General features: G+C 37.8%; 1 protein-coding gene across 1 annotated transcript in view; it reads left to right on the plus strand.

Moving 5' to 3' along the window:
• LOC106880771 (meiosis 1 arrest protein-like) overlaps positions 1-21,670 on the plus strand; it is a 148,429-nt gene that overhangs the window by 124,085 nt on the left and 2,674 nt on the right. Inside the window, exons 10-11 of the mRNA XM_014930867.3 lie at positions 3,573-3,674; positions 13,906-14,157. Of these exons, the coding sequence (XP_014786353.1) occupies positions 3,573-3,674; positions 13,906-14,157 (354 nt within the window). The remainder of the gene's footprint in view (positions 1-3,572; positions 3,675-13,905; positions 14,158-21,670) is intronic.

Consider the following 21,670-nt stretch of genomic DNA (forward strand, 5'->3'; position numbering starts at 1 on the left):
CATATCCAGTTTTACTCTCAGCTCATAAATAATCTGTCATTTTTCATACTAACACTTACATCTTGTGAAGCATGCTTGCTTTAATTCTTTTCAGTTTCTGCAATACATTCAAGGACCACATCACACTATCATGCAGTACTGCATTTCATACACACACCTTATACAAGCTGCTATTTACTCTAAGAGAGAAGCCCTTAATTACCATGTAGTGGGTGCATTCAGATAATAAACACTGGGAGTAATCAGGAAATAGTTTCTCTCAAATCTGATGACTCTATAGAAGTAGTTCTGAAACCACTGCTCCCTACTACTAATTAGATCATTAGCCAGAATAGAAAAGACTGGAGAAAGTTCAGAAAGCTAATACCTTTTCTGGCAACAAAGGCTTCTCCCTCAAAGTCAGATTGTATAATGCATGTGTGCAAAGTGTATTGCTGCATGTCAGTGAGATGCAAACCTTGAATAGAGAGGATCTGCAACCTCTAGAAAGAAGTGAAGGGAGCATGCTTTATTGGATGTATCATATTCATGTGAATGAGCAAATTGTAATTGAAGTAAGAGACAAACCGAGTATAAGAAATAGACACAAAATGCACGAGAGGAGACTGCAATAGTATGGGAACATGAGAGAAGATGGATAGAAGATAACAAGTACATAAACTAGTGCAGAGTACTGAAACTGTATGGGATCTGTGGATGAGAGAGACAAGGATGACTTGGGAAGAGATGGTGGAAAATGATTTCAAGATACTACATCTGATGAGGTATATGATAGAAGACTGTGCTGACTGGTTATATGCAGTACTGCAGAAAATGCAGCCTCTGTATACACTCTTGCTTATAAACCCTCACATCTCATCATCTCTTCTCCCATCACTAATACCTATTTTACATCCTCCCTGTTCCACATCATCTCTTCTACTCACCATACCATGCCATCTGTTAATGAGAGGAAAGCATTTGATCTATGCATATTGAATATTTTCTTCCACCATCCATATCTTGCTATCCCACCTTCTGTCCTGAATAATAAGGCTCCCAGATTCATCTGACATCATACTGTCTTGGATATATTACAATCAGGATAGATGTTGGCTTTTAATCCCCATCATTTTATCTCTCCTTCATGAACCACTCTGCCCATTAGTGTATAATGCTGAATAGCACTGATCTCTTACTCACCCCCCCCCCCGACCATCCTTACCACTCTCTGACACCCTTTTACTAACCACTAACATTATTTTCCCCCATCTCTCCCCTAATTTTACCTCTGCTAGTTTCTTCCTACTGTCTTCTCCCAACAATAAACCTGTGTAACTTATAAGAACTGACTTGAACTATGACAAACCATCCAATCTCTTTAGGTATGGAAACTGAACCTAAAATGATTATGATGATAATGATGTTGATACATGTGAATGTGTATATGTGTGGTGTGTGGAGAAGAGTCCTGGCACCTTCCTACTTGACCCATCACATCACTTGGTTATTTATCACACTGTGACCCTTGCCATTTATCACTCTATCCCCCTACCCTGACATTACTTTCTCTTCTTCTTTCTCCTACCGCCCAATACTCTATGTAAAGTTGATGTTCCGTAAGCCTCCCAAAACTATCCCAAAACTGAGATATTGGTGCAAAACATGGTCTTCTGTCTTGTTAGATCCTGCTAAACAGTCCAGTTCATGTCAGCACAGAAAATATATAAAATGGTTGTGGTCATGATGGTGATGATGATGATCTTGGTACTAATGCTGATGCTGGATATGTGTGCATGTATGTGTGTGTGTGTGTGTGTATGTTTGAGATGTACATGTGGGTGTTTCTGTTTCCATATCTCTGTTTATGTTTACACTGGTCTAAAAGCCAATGTTTTTTTTCTTTTTTGTATCCCTTTATGTCACATCACCTAATTGTTCAACATATAGAGATTGACAAAATAAGGGCTTCACTGGAATAACCACTGGGGTTGATGTGATCAACTGAACCCTAGCAAGTAGTACACCAGTTAGGCTGCAAACCAGTGAGTAAGACCAATAAATGAATAAAAGACTATGTGTTGAATAAGTTAAAAGGGATAAGATGAAATTCTGAAGCATTAGTATACAAGAAAAATCTACTACTATTTTGCAAATATAGAAGCATTGTTTAGTGTACTAGTAATATATAGGTGCAGGAGTGGCTGTGTGGTAAGAAGCTTGCTTCCCAAACACATGGTTCCAGGTTCAGTCCCACTACATGACACCTTGGGCAAGTGTCTTCCACTGTAGCCTTGGACTGACCAAAGCTTTGTGAGTGGATTTGATAGACAGAAACTGAAAGAAGCCCGTTGTATATGTGTGTGTGTGTACGTGTTTCTCCCCCATCATTGTTTGACAAGCAATGTTGGTGTGTTTATGTCCCCGTAACTTAGCAGTTCGGCAAAAGAGACCGATAGATAAGTGCTAGGCTTACAAAGAATAAGTCATGGGGTCGATTTGTTCGCCTAAATGTGATGCTCCAGCATGGCTGCAGTCAAATGACTGAAACAAGTAAAAGAATTAAAGAATATATATCTATAGATATAGCTTCACTGTGGCAAGTACCTTCTACTTTTATTCCTGGCAAACCAAGGCCTTATGAGTTGATTTGATAGACAGAAACTGAAAGGTGCCTGTTGTATAAAAATATGTGTGCATGTGTGTGCGTATGCTTCTCTGTGTGTGTGTGTGTGTGTGTTTGTGTGTTTATACTTTCTTACTTTGACAACACACGATAATTGTAAATGATTGCCATCATCATACAAACAGCACCATTCATTTCCAATCTTCCCTGGAAACTTATTTGGTTATGAGGAAATACTGGTTTCAAATTTTGGCACACAGCCAGCAATTTTGGGGAAGCATCTGTTCAAGTAGTACTTGATTTATTGACCCTGAAAGGATGAAAGGCAAAGTCAATCTTGCCAGCCATACAAAATGTTGCCAAGTATTTCACCTGACATGCTAACTATTTTGCCAGCTTGCTGCCTTGGTTATGAGAAAATATTACCTTGCTTGCAATCAAATGAGGTTTGGTGGCAGGAAAGGCATCCACCCATAGTAAACCTACCTCAATGGTTTCCATCTGACTCGTGCAAAAATGGGAAAGTGCATGTTAAGAGGACAACAATATTGATGATAATAATATATATATATCTATGTGTGTGAGTATATGTATATGCCATGTATAAGCACCCGTATGGTGCCATGTAAAAGTATCCGACACACTCTTTAAAGTGGTTGGCATTAGAAAGGGCATCCAGCAATAGAAGCCATCCCAAATCAGACTGGAGTCCGATGAAGCTTGCCAGCTCTGGTCAAACCATGCAACCCATGGCAGCATGGACAACAGATGATGATGATGATGATGATATATATATATATATGTGTGTGTGTGTGTGTGTATGTATGGAGATTGCAATCTATTGGTTGTTTATATATATTCTATATCTCATGCTTTTGTCTGTATTAATATTGAGACATATTTGGAAAGCTATAGATATTCAGAGTAATGTCTGTTTTTAAACAAAGTTCTTTGTACAATTTTACAGCCCTATATACTGGAGCCAACAAGTTCTTGGAAAATTGATTGGGATGAGCTTGAAAGCAACAGAGCCAACTTCCAGGCTCTTTGCCATATCTTGTTGGAAAAGGTAAATGATATTGTCTTATTTGAAGTTTAAATCTTACATTCTTTTTAGTAAATTTTATGCTATTTTTATTATTTGCATTGCTTTTTGATGATTATGAAGGTAATGATTATGGTCATCATAACCATCGTTGTCATCACTATATTTTTGCTATTATAGCTACTGCTACTACTAATAAAACTGCTAGTTCTGTTGTTGCCTGATATTTTGATAGAGTTGGGGGTGGGGGCTAGTCAATTGCTTCAACTCCAGTGCTTAACTGGTAATTATTTCATTGACCACAAAAAGATGGAAGACATAGTCAACCTTGGCAGAATTTTACCTCAGAACATAATGTCAGATGAAATGCCACTAAGCATTTTGTCTAAAATGCTAATGATCCTGCTTATAATAATTCTTTTTTAATTTTGGCATAAAGCCAGTAATTCTGAGGGGAGAGGATGAATTGGATTACATTGACCTCAGTACTTGACTGGTACTTTTTTTATTAATGTAAGAATGAAAGGTAAAGTCAGTTTTGGAGGCATTCAGAGGTCAGAAAGAAATGTCACTATGTATTTTGTCCAGTGCTGTAACAATTCTACCTGTCCACTGCCCTATTAATAATATTGGTTTAAAATTTTGGCACAAGGCCAGCAATTTCAAGGGAGGGGGTTAAGTTAGTTGCATTGACTCATGTCTTCAACTGGGTCTTATCTTATCAACTCCAAAAGGCTGAAAGGCAAAGTCAACCTTGGTGGCATTTGAACTCAGAATGTGAAAATGGAGGAAACGCCATTAAACATTTTTTCTGGTGTAGTAAGGATTCCTAATAGTAATAATACTGATAATAAGAAAAAGCTACAGTTATTTGACTGATCTAGGATTTGCTCACAATGCAAAATCCACACCACCCTAAAAGTAATATCAACAGGCTCTATTTAGCAAGAATAAAAGAAGCTAAAGGTTTGTTAATGCAGAAGACACCATTGCTACAATTTGGGGCTTGAAAAACTATTTCTTTTATAGTGAGGAAACACTCTTCTCTGCAGTTAGAAATATTGAAGTCACTGAAATGGGGAAAGAATTCAAGAACAGAAAGAAGAATGACATAACAAATATTTGGAAAGACAAAGAACTCCATGGCCAATGAATAAAACAAGCTGAGGATGTCAGAAGTGAAGAAATCGGGTTTTGGCTTATAGATGGAAACCTGAAGCAAGAAACTGCACTGCTAATTATAGCCTTATAGGAACAAGCTATCAAAATGAATTTGGTAAAGATAAAAATTGATGAAACTCAGTCACAGAGCAAATGTGTGGAAAATGAGACAAAAGTATATCTCCCTGTTGGGAGAAGTATGTTAGCATAAAAATTGTATAACGGTATCATGCCTAGCTGTTTTAGTAAAAGAATGCATTGGAATGTTAGCCGAATTTGTGGATTCAAAGTGAGAGAAAATTCTTTTCTACTCTAAGCACAAAGCCTAAAATTTGGGGGAAAGGGACCAGATGATTGGATTGATGCCAGTATGCAATTGGTACTTAATTTATCGACCCTGAAAGGATGAAAGGCAAAGTCGACCTCGGTGGAATTTGAACAGATTAAATACTGCTAAGTATTTCACCCGGCATGCTAACGTTTCTGCCAGCTCGCCAACTTAAAATGAGAGAAAATTGGTATGAACATGAACCAGAGGCTGTGATGGGGTAAGACAACTGTAGGATTTCAGGAAATTTCTCCAGAAAGACTGATCATACTATTGAAGCTGGTAGACCAGATGTGATTACAGAAGTTAGTAAAAACAAAGTAGGATTAAAGACTTTTCAATTCCATGATATAGAGTGGATATTAAGGAAACTGATAACACTGAGAAATATCAGAACCTAACCATAGAGACGAAGAGATTGTAGAACACAAAGATGAAACTTGTTTCTGTGGTAGCTACTGCACTCTGCTCAGTACCCAAAGTGCTGCTTAAGAGGCTAACGAATCATGGAATTGTGATACATACTGTTAACCTGCAGAAAATCCTAAGAAAGATTCTTGAGATTTGAAGAGACTTGTCACCAGGCCTCAGGATAGCATCTCTGCTAATTAGATTAGCATGTAACAGCTTTTGTATAATAATAGTAGTAGTCATCATCATCATCATCATCATCATCATCGTTTAACGTCCGCCTTCCATGCTAGCATGGGTTGGACGATTTGACTGAGGGCTGGTGAAACCGGATGGCAACACCAGGCTCCAATCTAATTTGGCAGAGTTTCTACAGCTGGATGCCCTTCCTAAAGCCAACCACTCAGAGAGTGTAGTGGGTGCTTTTACGTGTCATCCGCACGAAAGCGGCCACGCTCGAAATGGTGTCTTTTATGTGCCACCCGCACAAGAGCCAGTCCAGGGGCACTGGCAACGATCTCGCTCGAAAACCCTACAAAGGCCAGTCAGGTGGTATATATATATATATATATATATATATATATATATATATATATATATATATATATATATATATATATATATGTCTGTACGTATTGTCGTCGTCGTTTAACATCCGCTTTCCATGCTTGCATGGGTTGGACGATTTGACTGAGGACTGGTGAAACCAGATGGCTACACCAGGCTCCAATCTGATTTGGCAATGTTTCTACAGCTGGATGCCCTTCCTAAAGCCAACCACTCAGAGAGTGTAGTGGGTGCTTTTACGTGTCACCCGCACGAAGGCCAGTCAGGCGGTACTGGCAAAGGCCACGCTCATCTCGCTCGAGAAACCTCATGTGTCATCTGCACAACAGCCAGCCCAGGGGCACCAGCAACGATCCCGCTCGAAAAATCCCAGAACCCCACACAAGAGCCAGTTCAGCGGCACCGGCAATGATCTCGCTCGAAGAAATTTCATGTGTCACCAGCACAAGAGCCAGTCCAGGGGCACTGGCAACGATCTCGCTCGAAAAACCTCATGTGTCACCCGCACAAGAGCCAGCCCAGGGGCACCGGCAACAATCCCGCTCGGAAGATTTCATGTGTCGCCCGCACATGAGCCAATCTAGGGTCACTGGCAACGATCCCTCTCGAAAGACTTCATGTGTCGCCCGCACATGAGCCAGTCCAGGGGCACTGGCATCGATCCCGTCTTGCTCAAGGCATTTCATGTGTCACCCACACAAGAGCCAATCCAGGGGCACCGGCAACGATCCCGCCCGAAAGATTCCATGTGTCGCCCGCACACGAGCCAGCCCAGGGGCACCGGCAACGATCTCGCTCGAAAAACCTCATGTGTCACCCGCACAAGAGCCGGCCCAGAGGCAGTGGCAACGATCTCACTCGAAAGATTTCATGTGTCGCCCGCACACGAGCCAGTCCAGGGGCACTGGCAACGATCCCGCTCAAAACATTTCATGTGTCACCTGTACAAGAGCCAGTCCAGGGTCACTGGCAACGATCTTGCTCGAAGGATTTCACATGTTGCCCGCACATGAGCCAGTCCAGGGGCACCGGCAACGATCCTGCTTGAAAAACCTCATGTGTCACCCGCACAAGAGCCGGCCCAGGGGCGTCGCCCGCACATGAGCCAGTCCAGGGGCACTGGCAACGAACCCGCTCAAACATTTCATGTGTCACCCGCAATAATAATAATGATGATGATGATGATGATGATGGTGATGGTGGTGGTGGTGGTGGTGGCGGCGGCGGCAGCAGTGGTCGTGGTGGTGGTGGTGGTGGTGGCGGCGGCGGTGGTGGTGGTGGTGATGGTGATGGTGATGATGATGATGATGATGGTGATGGTGATGGTGGTGGTGGTGTTATTGCTACTGGTAACATGTAATGCAACACAAACTGTTACATGCTTGAGCCATCAGTGACAAAACTGGCAACCCTAACAAGCTCTTGGCCTGATAAGTGAGGTGGATTTTGTTGGATACACTGCTGGACAAAAATGTAAAACCTGTTAAAGGGAAGATCAACTCACTATAGTCAACAACCATTCAACCGTATAAGTCTTTCTTTGTTTGCTGCAAGAGTAAATATTGAAGATGGCAACCAGCACAGAATAACCAGCTTCAACAAGGACAGACTGATCTGTTGGATGTCTTGGCTGGCAACCTGTCTAGAGATGGTGGCACAATATAACTACTGGTTGGTGGTAACCATAAAACACACACCTCATTCACGAGAGAAATGTCTAAAATGAAATGTAATCCTAATGATGCTTACAAGATGGACATTTTTTGCAAAGGTGTCATGTCTGGCAGCAGGTGTCCTGTGAAACAGCAGCACAAACCCAGTTGTAATCAAGCTACTGCTGGCCCACATCAAGAATACTGCATGGGAGTTGTGGAAAGGGAAAAAGAGGAACTGGCTACCATGGAAAAAAGCACTAGGAAGATAATGGCCATGCATGAGTGCCTTCATACTAGGTGTAACATAGCAAGGTTTTACCTACCTAGGAAGGAAGATGGAAAAGGATTGGTTGGAATAGAAGACAGCATTATAAAAGTGACCAAGTCCTTGCATGCCTATCTTGAGCAGGATGGGCTATGTGACCTGAAGAATATTCTAACTGGGACCCCACCTGCAAAGTCGTGCACTATTTCTCTTGATATGAGGTATTCATGATGATGATGATGATGACCTCACATTGATGGTGTGTGCTGCTCTCTCAATCAATCAATAATTATAATAATAATGATAATAATAATAATAATAATGGAAGGGAAAACTATCCTAATTCCGAAATCCACTGAAACGGCAAACCCATAAAATTACAGACTGATAACTTGTCTCCCTATAATTTACAAAGTCTTTACTGTAATAATATTGCAGAGAATGAGCAAGTTTCTGGAAGAAAACAACCTGTTTCCAGATGAGCAGAAGAGATGCTGCAAGGGCTCATATGGCTGTAAAGATCAGCTACTGAAGATAAAGCCATAACTGAAGAAAGAAGAAAGAAAAAAGGTCTAAGTATGGCCTGAATCGATTACCAGAAGGCTTTTGATAGTATCCTCCACACATGGATCCTAGAAATACTAGCCATGAACAAGGTAGCACCAATAATCATAAAACATATAAAACATTCCATGAATAAATGGCAGACATTGCTACAGTTCCAGACAAAAGAGGGACTCATAAAGACCAAAGCCATCCTCATTAGAAAAGGAATACTCCAAGGAGACACACTCTCTCCATTCCTTTTCTGCTCAGCACTAATACCTTTATCTGACATGCTAAACAGAACTGGATGTGGATACAACTGTTATAGCAAAACAATTAACCACCTCTTATATGTGAATGATCTAAAACTGTATGCTACAAATGATAAACAGCTGGAAATATTACTACAGACAGTACATGGATTTACCAAAGATATAAACATGAAATTTGGCTTAGAAAAATGTGCCAAAGCAACCTTGAAAAGAGGAACACTAGTTAAGAGTAGCAAGATCACACAAGATAAAGCAAATAAAATAAGAGAATTAGACCAAAGCCAGTCATGCAAATACTTAGGAATCAATGAGCTAGATACGATACAACATACACAAATGAAAGAGAAAATAAGAAAAGAATATTATAGAAGAGCTAAATTAATACTGAAAACAGAGCTCAAAGCAAAAAACTAGATAATAGATATCAGCATTCTAGCCATCCCAGTTATAAGTTACATCTACAATATCCTACAACTGGTATCTAAATGAACTAATCAACATAGCCAGGAAAACAAGAAAAATAGCGATAGGATTTAGGATGCACCACCCAAAATCTGACATAGAAAGTTTATATATACAACGTATCGAAGGTGGTAGAGGCCTTATACAGTTAGAAAGCTATTACAAAATAACCACGATAGGGCTACAAAAATACCTACTTCGGAAGCAAGGAAAACTAATACAAATAGCCACAAAACATGAACAAAACAAGAAACTGTTTTCAATCTTTAAGGAAGCTGACAAATACAAAGAAGAATTCATAGTACCTAACAACTATGAAAAAAAAGATGAAACAACAAAAGCTATAAAACAACTGAAATCTAAACTAAAACTGGAACAGCAACGGATCATGATAAAATGATGCCCCTTCATGGCAAACAATGGGTTAAACTAAACACAAAAGAAATAGACAAAGCAAAATCCCAACAATGGTCGAGAAGCCCAGGACTCAAAGCAGAGACTGAAGGATTTTTAATTGCAGCACAAGATCAAAGCTTCTACACCAGAAATTATCAAAAACATATAATGAAAAGAAATGCAACAAGTAACTGCAGAATGTGTGGAGATGGACAAGAATCAATAAGCCATATTGTCTCTGGCTGCCCAGTCCTGGCTAAGAAGGAGAATATTCACAGACACGACAGATTTGAGATCTATATACACTGGAAGCTATGCCAACACTATGGAATAATAACAGAAAAAAGATGGTATAGGTACATGCCAGAAAAATTCACAGAAAATGAGAAAGCAACCATACTATGAGATATACCAATTAACATGGATAGAGAAATTGAGGCCAATAGGACGGATATTGTTGTCAGAGATCACAAACAAAAAAATGCTTTCTAATCGATGTATCAATACCAACAGATGACAGCCTTTCTCCGAAGGAAATGGAAAAACTTTCAAAATGCAAAGATCTGGAAATAGATGTAACTCGAATGTAGAATCTAAAAACAAAAACAATTTCTATCATAGTAGGTACATTAGGAATGATAAAAAAATATTCAGATAAGTACATAACAAAAACACCTGGACTAACAAGTATATATAACATACAGAAAATAGCACTGCTATACACCACACACATTCTATGTAAAACACTTTCAATACACATTATTTACATTATTTACATTTGATGGATATTTGTCCTCAACTTGTTTGTTGTTAACACAGCGTTTCGGCTGATATACCCTCCAGCCTTCATCACGTGTCTTGGGGAAATTTCGAACCTGGGTTCTCATTCCTAAGGTATTTTTCAATGTTGTTTTTATAATTATTATTATTCGAAATTTCCCCAAGACACCTGATGAAGGCTGGAGGGTGTATCAGCCGAAGCGTTGTGTTAACAACAAACAAGATGAGGACAAATATCCGTCAATTGTAAATAATGTAAAAAAAAATCATTCTTTTTCATGTGAATGGTGTCTCTGAATTAACAAATCCTCATCATCATCATCATCATCATCATCATCATCATCTTCATCATCATCGTCATCATCATCATCATCATCATCATTTAATGTCTGTTTTCCATGCTGGCATGGGTTGGACAGTTTCACAGGAGCTGGCCAGCTGACCCTTCCTAATGCCAACCACTTTACAGAGTGTACCAGGTGCTTTTATGCAGCACTGGCATGGGTGCTTTTACATGACACTGGTACGGGTGCTTTTTATATGGTACTAGCACCCACGAGCCTGCAAGACCAGGAATGTTCAGCTGAAGAGGGATGCAGGGGACATGCTTGTTTGCAAGGACAACCCTGCTTTTACTCAGCTTGATGTGTCTTCTCAAACACAGCAAACTGCCAGGAGTCTCAATTCTCTATCCTTCCCTCTGTGAGGCCCAACATCTGAAAGTCCTTTCTCACCACTTTATCCCACATCTTCCTGAGTCTACCCCTTCCACATGTTCCCTCCACAATTAGAGATCAGCACCTCTTCATGCAACTGTCTTCATTCATATGCATTACGTGACTGTACTAGTACAGTTTCCTCTCTTGCATATTACATCTGATGCTTCATATACCCAATTTATCTCTCAAATCACTTATACTCTGCTGTATATGCACACTGATATTACCCATTCACCAGAGCATACTGGCTTCATTTTTTTCAAAGCCTTCGCATGTTCCCAGTAGTCACAGCCCTCTCACTGCCATGTAACATAGCTGTTCATACACAGGTATCATACAATCTGCCTTTCTCTCTTGGGGAGAGGCTCTTCATTAGTAACAGAGGTAATAGTTCTTTAAACAATTCTATTTTCTTACAACAATAAATGTATTTCCTAACAGCAATAAATGTACAACCTTGTATATTTACTTAATGGTTCATTCATGATTGCTTAGGTTATACTTCAGCAAGGAAAATGAAACATGTATGAAATTCTGTCCCATACATACAGGAATAAATAAAGCAAAATATTATTTATTCCTCATTTCATATTTATTTTAGGTTTTTAATGTTTTTTACATGTTCATTGTAACTTACCTACTAGTAATAAGTATGAAATAGCAGGAGTTCTTGCATTTCAGCAAGGTTTAATACTATTTAGTAGTGTAATATGCTTTGCCTACATTTGCAATAAACAACTCCTTCATTATAAGATAAGTTGTCTAACATCTTAACCTATCAGCCACTAAAGCTCTGAGATAGATAAATAGATATCATTTGAAACAAGATAAATGTATCATTTATAACTTGTTGATTGTAGAAGAATGAGTTCATATTGATAAACACAATACAAAATATATGATTAAATTGAATTTTCCAATGAAAATAAACTATTAATGTGACAGTTATAATGTAACAGTAAATTTGGAATAATATTGAGCAGTTTTGTTATAAATGGTAAACAGCTTGTAAATAATAACTAACTTATATAAAAAGAATTTTATAAACAAATATTTTGCATTACATTTGATTTCCAAAATATTTCTTTCATAGCAAGCTATCATTTCACATAAATGATGTTATTCTAATTCATTTCTCACTGTGCAACAAAAGAAATTACTGAAATGGTTTGGCATTTAATTAGCTTATATGAAAATGAAATTCTTTATGTGTTAATATGGTTCTAAACTCTATGGCAATTTTCAATGAGAAATTCTGTGTACACTTCTTTGTATTTGAGATATACAGTTTTCGATATATTATGGATCCAAACATTTCAATTTTCTTCTTGTAATTTTGTATTGACAGAATTTTTCCTTTTTATATTATTTTCAGTTTGTTTATTTACCTTACTTAAAAAGCAGTTGACATTCTCTCCCTATTTCACTTTTTATCAATTACTATTTCAGTTTTCTATTATCACTTCAAATTGAGAAGCTAAGGCTGTGAGACTTAAAATATGATAAACCTAGCATAAACAGTAGATAGCCATTCCAAATGATTTAGCCCTTTTCTTAGCATATATCTGTTGACATACGGACCTTTGTTTATTCTAGTTTTAAATATAATACAAAATTTAGTAAAATATCTTTGTAATTACTAAGTTAGTGATTGGAACAAGCTGGCCTGAAATTTTGAAGGAAGATTTTCATTAAGGTCACTGTAAAACAGAACATTTGTGTCAAAGAACTAAGGATGGTTTCAAAGTAACACTAGATATTACAATTTTTGAGGACATCCAAGATTCCAGAATATGTCTGTGTTGTCCCCATATAATAGGGGTGGAAGTAGAAGCAAGTGTTATGTGACTGTAGGAGCAGTCAATATATTATTGTAGGTTGTAAAAGCTTTCAGTTGTTGAATACTTAACAAGAAAAGTAAGTTCAATACCAATAAATATTTTATCCTTTTTCAAAATTTGTTTTTTCCTTTTCAATTAAAAGGGATTATTGCTTAATTAATAAAAAAAATTGAATGATTTATATACCATCTCAAACAAGCACATCATATTTATAAGGCTTGGACCATATCATCATGTGAAGTATATATTATTGTAAGTACTATATATATATAAATTGGTTTCAAAATTTGGCACAAGGCCAGCAAGTTCAGGGTAAGAGGATAGTTGATTACATCAACCTCAGTGTTCAACTTACATATTTTATCAACCCTGAAAGGATGAAAGGCAAAGTTGACTTTGGTAGAATTTGAACCCAGAGTGTAGAAGACATGAAATGCTGCTAAGCATTTTGCCTGGTGTGATGATTCTGCCAGTTCATGGCCTTAAGTACTATTTATATATTAGAACCATTATTTCTAATGCAGCATTTTAACAAGATAGTGGCAAATAGTACAGGGCAGTGAAATAATAGTAAAGAAAGTTAAAAACCTGGCATTACAATTAAGGGCTTGAATTGTAAATCCAAAATAGGAAAATGTTTTCCTAAAGAAAATTGGTTCCTGAAGATTATCAAAGACTGGACCACAATAAATATAATGTAAAATATAATAATATGACATATATATTCCATAGAATGAAATTTTGTAATTATTGTTGCCTTAACTCATCTCAGAAATTTAGAAATGAATTTTTTTGTTTTATTTTAAGAAGTTTAATGTGATATAAACTGTATTTGATATGTCTTTCATACAGGAACATGTGTTAATTGGTCAGCTTGGACAGGAAACAATTTCTTCAGTTCCACCACAAAATAATCTCCTGCATGATTCCTTTCTGAAAACTAAACATCCTTTGGGTTGCTTTGTTTTACTGCCATCACAATCAGGTAAAATGTTGATTAAATCATTGGCTTGTAAAGAATTAATGGTAGCACAAGGTCAAAGCCTTCAAGCTGAAATGCCTTCACACAGCAATCTTCAAATGATAGAATCTTCAATTTCTCAAGTAAGTTGAACTGATTTATTACTCTAGATTTTAATGTTTTGACACTTGTATAACTTTGTATATCTTTTTAGCAAAGGTTTTAACATATAGATGATTTTCCCTGCTTGAAATCTCTCAACAGAAAAGTAGCAATTGAAATTGTTCTCAAGTTATTTGCATATTCAGCAACATAGCATTTACACTAATAAGATTTAAAATATATTTCCATTTCTGTCCATCACCTTGAATTCAATGTTATTTTCTGGAAATATAACTGTGAATTATTTTTTTATGAAAAGGTCTGAGAAAGGATTATGTTATTCTTTTATGTTTAAGATACATGGTTCTCATAAGTTTTCTAGAGTTATACACTTTCCTAATATAATAATGAGAGTAGTGTTTTTATATATTTGGAGATATATATATATATATATATATATATATATATATATATATATATATATATATATATTTGTCCAGAATCATGCCGGCTGCAGAGGAGGAGGGAAAATAGTAATTCAGTAAAGGAGAAGTAGTGAGAGTAATAGCCCTGACTGAGAGGGAGTGAGAGAAAATAATTGCAATGAGAGAAAGGAAGGGGTGATATATGAATAAGAAATGAAGGGGGTGGAAAAATAAATCAGCGTTTCAACTCTGTGTGAATATATGTGTGTATGCATGTGCGTGTACAAGGGAAGTATATGAATGTTTGTATGTGTGATTATTATGTACCTTATTTTGTACCTGATTTATATATAATATACTACAATTTGCTGTCATTATTGATGGCATGTGGTCAGTAACTGTTTTATATATCACCAATTTTCAGTAACTGCTTTATATATCACTAATATATAAAACAGTTACTGAAAATTTTATTCCATAATCATTGTGTTCAATCAAACACTTTGCAATATATTGCTAAATTATTTACTTTATTTGTCAAGTTACAACAAAAGCATCCTAGCATTCAGAGTTAAGGTCATCATGTTGCACTGTCTGAAACCATCTTTTCCCAGTTCTTTGATCCCACACTGGTACCAGTTCTTATCTTTTGTGGTGAAGAACTCCTTCCCTGAAGCTTTCACCACCTCTTGGTTGATGAAGTATCACAAGCCCAGTAAGTGAGCCACGAATCAACAAGTAATAGAGGGAGATATTTTTCTACACTCCTAATGTGCATAAGCAGTAGTTATGCAAGGGCCAGCTTCTGGAGTCTGTCATTAAACATGAGTGTTTCAAACATAACATGCTTTGCATCTAGTGAAATTATAAAGTGGAATTATAAGGATATAATTCACAATGAGTTCATTCTGAATGGTTGAACCATTGATACCAACTTGTACTCTGAACAGCTGGAGTGGCTGTATGCCATTGTGCAGCAAAAGTACCTAGTATTGGTTAGCAGAAAGCAAACTCTTCTGCAGTAAGACAACGTAAGACCTCATACCACTTGAACAACCCAGAATAAACTCAGAAACCTGAGGGAATCAAGCTGATGTCACACTCAGCATGTAGTTCAGAATTAGCTCCCTTAGATTATCACTTGTTCCAAACCACGGCTCACTTCCTGTGCTTGTGATGCTTCATCAACCAAAAGGAGGTGGAAGCTTCAGTGAAGGAGTTCTTCACCTTGAAGGACAAGAACTGGCAGAAAGGTGACTGCAGACAGTGCAACATGATGGCTTCTACTTTGAATGTTAGGATGCTTTTGTTGTAACTTGATGAATAGAACAAATAAGTTACCAAGTTTTGAAAAACTTTTCACTCAACTCAATACTTTTCAGCCAAGGATAAACCTCTGTACCTGGCTTTCGTTGACATGGAGAAAGCCTTTGACAGGGTCCCCCGATCCCTTATCTGGTGGTCAATGAGGAAACTTGGGATAGAAGAATGGCTAGTGAGAGCTGTGCGAGCCATGTACAGAGATGCGGCCAGTAAGGTGAGGGTTGGAAATGAGTACAGCAATGAATTCCGGGTAGAGGTAGGGGTCCACCAAGGTTCCGTCCTCAGCCCCCTATTATTTACCATAGTCCTCCAGGCAATCACAGAGGAGTTCAAGACAGGTTGCCCCTGGGAGCTCCTCTATGCTGATGACCTTGCCCTAATTGCGGAGTCACTATCAGAACTAGAGGAGAAGTTTCAGGTGTGGAAGCAAGGTCTAGAATTGAAGGGCCTTAGAGTCAACCTAGCTAAAACCAAAATCCTAATAAGTAGGAAGGTAGATAAAACACAAACCCCTTCAGGTAGATGGCCCTGCTCAGTATGTAGAAAAGGAGTAGGTAGTAACTCTATAAGATGTACCCGGTGCAAGCTATGGACACATAAGAGGTGCAGCAACATCAAAGGCAGGTTAACTAGCAAGTTAGTTTTTGTTTGTGGCAGATGTTCAGGTGCAATAAAGACTGCAAACAAACAGGAAACAACTTCTATCTCATTCCAGGGTGAAAAACTAGAGGTAGTCGATAGCTTCCGCTATCTGGGCGACCAAGTTAGTAGTGGGGGTGGGTGCGCTGAAAGTGTAGCTGCTAGAATAAGAATAGCCTGGGCAAAGTTTAGAGAGCTCTTACCCCTGCTGGCGACAAAGGGACTCTCACTCAGAGTAAAAGGCAGACTGTATGACGCATGCGTACGAACAACCATGCTACATGGCAGTGAAACATGGGCTGTAACTGCTGAGGACATACGTAAGCTCGCAAGGAATGAAGCCAGTATGCTCCGTTGGATGTGTAATGTCAATGTGAATACCCGTCAGAGTGTAAGTATCTTGAGAGAAAAGCTGAACATTAGAAGCATCAGTTGTGGCGTGCAAGAGAGACGATTGCGCTGGTATGGACATGTGGTGAGAATGGAGGAGGATAGCTGCGTGAAAAAGTGCCACACCCTAACAGTTGAGGGAACCCGTGGAAGAGGTAGGCCCAGGAAGACCTGGGCTGAGGTGGTGAGGCAAGACCTTCGTACATTGGGCCTCACCGAGGCGATGACTACGGACCGAGACCTTTGGAAATGGGCTGTGCGTGAGAAGACCCGGCAAGCCAAGTAAGATCGTTGCCAGTGCCCCTGGACTGGTTCTTGTGCGGGTGGCACATGAGATGCACCATTTTGAGCGTGGCCGTTGCCAGTACCGCCTGACTGGCTCCTGTAGGATTTTCGAGCGAGATCGTTGCCAGTGCCCCTGGACTGGCTTGTGCGGGTGGCACATAAAAGACACCATTTCGAGCGTGGCCGTTTTCGTGCGGGTGACACGTAAAAGCACCCACTACACTCTCTGAGTGGTTGGCGTTAGGAAGGGCATCCAGCTGTAGAAACTCTGCCAAATCAGACTGGAGCCTGGTGTTGCCATCCGGTTTCACCAGTCCTCAGTCAAATCGTCCAACCCATGCTAGCATGGAAAGCGGACGTTAAACGATGATGATGATGAAAAATTATTTAAGTGTGCTTTCTATACATACAAACATTCATACATACATACATACATACATACATACATACAAGTAATGTTAATATTTATGGTTATCCCAAAAAATATTCACTTATAACTCTGGGAGGCAGATTTGTTACTGAGATGTTTGTAATTAATTTTAGGGGTCACAGCAACACCAAACTCTCACCTTGTGTTTGAATGACAGATTATTTTTCTGGAACAATATTTTTTTTCAGTGGAGGTTTGGTGTATTTTATAAGCCATCAAATATAATGATGATTATAATGTTTTGTACAAAAATAACTCACTGATTTGGTAAATTAAAATACTAACGAATTGCCTAAGGGTATCTTCAGCAGAAAGAGCATATAGTTAAGTTATTTTATCTTTTTTTTTTAAATCTCTGTTGAGACTGTTAAAGATTATCTAAAAGAATGTCCATTTTACACATCACTAAGTGACTGTCCAGTGTTTTTCACAAATAGTGTTTTATACACACACCATCAAGCGTTAAAAGAAAAATTAAGCTATCAAAAAAAAAATCAAGAGAAACTTTTGCTGGAAAGATAATCACATGATATTTAATTTTGTGCAAATGTGAAAACATAAAGATTGCTTTGATATTATATCAGGTAATAAAAGAGAATTATAATCATAGTGATAATATTCAATTTATTGAATATTGATGCATGAGGGTTTTGTTATTTTATCTAGAGATCTGGGGAAAAAAATCTCAAGTGAAAATAAATATGTTTCATTTTGGGTACATTTATAATTGCAGTCACGTTAATTGTAGCAGAGCTCATTTACATTTTTCTTATGAATCAAATACCATAAAAACAAATATACAGCTTATATCTCCTTATGAAACTACTTTAATGGCAGGTAATGGAACCATTTGCTGATACACCTATTTTATTTTGGTTTGTTTGCTTTATCTTCTTTATCTTCACATCATTATTCTAAATGCTAATTTCATCGAGATTTAATACATTTCCAACAGTAAAGTATTTATTGACTGATTAATGAGTTTACAGCACTTTGTTGAGGCATGTTGACAGAATAACTAGAACTTAATGGACTTCTGAGCCTTGCTAATTTACTATTGATCTCTGTTTTTGGATGATATTAGCTGCTTCAGAAGCGCTTTAATATTTTATAGTCACCCACTCTTAATGCCAGCTTCATCTACTATCATGTTTCTATATTGTTTTTAAGTATGATGGGATGCAGACATTCCATTCTCAGATTAAATGAAAATTTTTCTACTCCATTCAAGAATTTCTTTGTAATTTGTGTTTTATTTCTGCTCTGAACTAAAATATAGAAAAAGAATGAAGAATATTGAAAGCAGAATTAATAAATGTAAAGTGTACACAGTGAAAATGACTACCATGCATTTTCTGAGGATTTTTATTGTGATTTTATTGTGCAAGTGATAGAAAGGGAGACAAAAATTTTGTAAACTATGCAAGTACTAGTGGCAGCAGACCCAGAAGATTACAGATAAAGAACATTGGGTTGTAGAAACACTATTGCATTGCACTTAATAGAAAACAATAGAAACATATAATATAATTTAATATAAGCATTTAATACCGAAAACGGTAGAGGAGTAGGGGCCGAAACCGGACATGGTTCCTCCTGATGATGTCTTTAGCCACTGGATCCTATAAAGGAGCTATTGAGGTAGCAAACCCCGAAACATGGTTGGAATTCCTTTCTACTCTTCAATATTCATGTTGCTAACTTAAGCAGACTATATTTAAACATATGAGTAAAGTTATACCAATAGATGGTAGCTCTTCTTTTAACAGACATGATATTTTACTTTGAAATTAAATTGTGGAGAAAATATTGGTAATTTAATAAAGTTTAGCAAACAAAATCAGTGAAAATTGTCTGTAATTATGAAATAGCTATTGAAGCAACTTGGAAATTTTTATTTCAAAGAAACTATTCACAGATTAGAATATAATCTCTAGAATCTTGCTTTCTTTTCAGTTGTATTAAATTTTTCATAAAATCTGATCCCTATCACCTCATCATATTTGTTACTTTACTTTTGCTTTTTGGGTTTGATGGGTTGTTATTGTCTAAGTCATTAATGATATGATGTAATAGGTTCAGCAGCAGAATAATACATCAAATAGGTTTGGATGAAGAGACAATACATGATAGGTAGAAAAATGAGAACCGAGTGAGATGAGTAGAGAGGAGTGACAGGGAGGTAAGAAGGTATCAAATAGAGGGGTGGAGTAGCAGATGTAGACTTGACAGACACATTAGATGAGAAATCCAAATGTGTGCAGGTATATACACACATATGCATTATGCCTCCAGCTTCAATCACTAAAACCATTTTTAACATTAGCTTTGCCATGCTTGCACAGTTGGACATTTTCTTAAGCACAGTGTGTCATTAATCGTCTCAGGCCTTTATCATATTCTCTATGAGGTTCAACCAGCATATCTCTCAACACATTTATACATGCTAATCTTTTAAAATTCAAGCAAATATTTTTCTCAGAATCATTTATGGTTGTCATTCGGAAAAGGAAAGATTGTATGAAGTATTTAGTGCAAAATCTAAGAAGTGTCACATAGTAAGAATGACTTGGATGGGAAAGATAGGTGAGAAAAGACGGCCTGGGAGATGAAGTTAAGCAGCTAGCAAGTTCAGAGAAGCAGGGACCATTATAATTGTGACAAAAAAAGTTGTAACGTAATTGTTACGTACATTAAACAAGATAACCAGACGACAGTAGAAACAATGTAACGAGCTAACAAATCTCTTTATGAACCAACAACCAATATTCCTTGTGAACTAACCAACTGACACCTTCTGACTTCACTGTGAACTAACACGAACTTCACTTGACTCTGAACTGTCAAACTCACTCGGATTGTTACTATTTATACTTTACTTGGACCAGTCTATCTCTTGCAAGGGGGCATTGTAACTCTCATAACAACAAAGGTAGATTACAGAAATAGCATGTCTGTGAGCTAGTGGTTGAAGCATGTTGATGACTGAATCTTTGTCAGTCAGTTGACTGGCCTTCTTTGGGATGGGAGCATTTGTAGCAACAGTATCATACTTAAGTGTAAGCAGTATCAGGTCATACTTGAAAGTTGTGGAAGATTAGCATCTGATCAAAGCTGAAATGTCTCCTGGATCTAAAGTTGAATCCTTGCCTTTGTGGAATAGTGTTGATATAGTTATATATGTGCGATCACCATGAATCAACATCAAAGATTGTGAACTCCAGCATTTGAAACAACCTATAGCTACAGAGTGTGAAGGAGAAGATAATTTTTTGACATGTGCAGTTGTATCTTTGTTCTGTTGACAGATGAAAGGTTAATTGAAGAATGTTCTCAAGTAATGAATACAGTGTTTGTCTTGAAAGAAGCCTTGAGGTTGTTTGTTGACTATGCCTGTGTATGTAAGGTTAAGTGGGGTGATGTTTTGTATGATCAGCTTCAGAGAACATATCTTGCCAAAAGTAAGTAGTTAACAATATGTGGGTCAGAGAGCTTTCATCAGTACATACCTCAATGGTGTGGTTTAACAGGAAGTGTCTGATCAAGAAATGAGAAACAGATGTAAATTATATGTAGGTGATGGACCTCTGGTGACCTGGTTCTATAAAAGCCATAGTGATTATCACCAAAGAGGAGAGAGAGAAAGAGAGGGGGAGGCAGAGAGAGGAAGGCAGAGAGAGAGAAAGAGAGGGGGAGAGAGAGGGAGAAAGAGAGGGGGAGAGAGGGAGGCAGAGAGAGAGAGAGAAAGAGAGGGAGAAAGAGGGAGGCAGAGAGGGAGAGAGAGAGAGATGCAAGGTGATAAAGGAACTGTCTCCATTACTTTCAAGATATTGGAAGTGAATGTGATAAGCTGACAAGCTCAGATAAGTGACTCTTTTGTGAGATGGAACATACTGAAGCATGCTTCCAAAGATTAGGATAGAGTTATTGAATGGCGAGCACAAAGCTAACTTTTGTGTGAACTGTTTAAGAATGATGGAAGAGATGTGACAGGCTACAGAATTCCTGAAATTTGGTGGAGAGCTTACAGACTGTGTGATGCATTACGGTATTTCTTGCTTT

Source organism: Octopus bimaculoides, chromosome 3 (assembly GCF_046866305.1).
Source record: "Octopus bimaculoides isolate indiv1 chromosome 3, ASM4686630v1, whole genome shotgun sequence".
NCBI classification, from domain to species: Eukaryota; Metazoa; Mollusca; class Cephalopoda; order Octopoda; family Octopodidae; genus Octopus; species Octopus bimaculoides.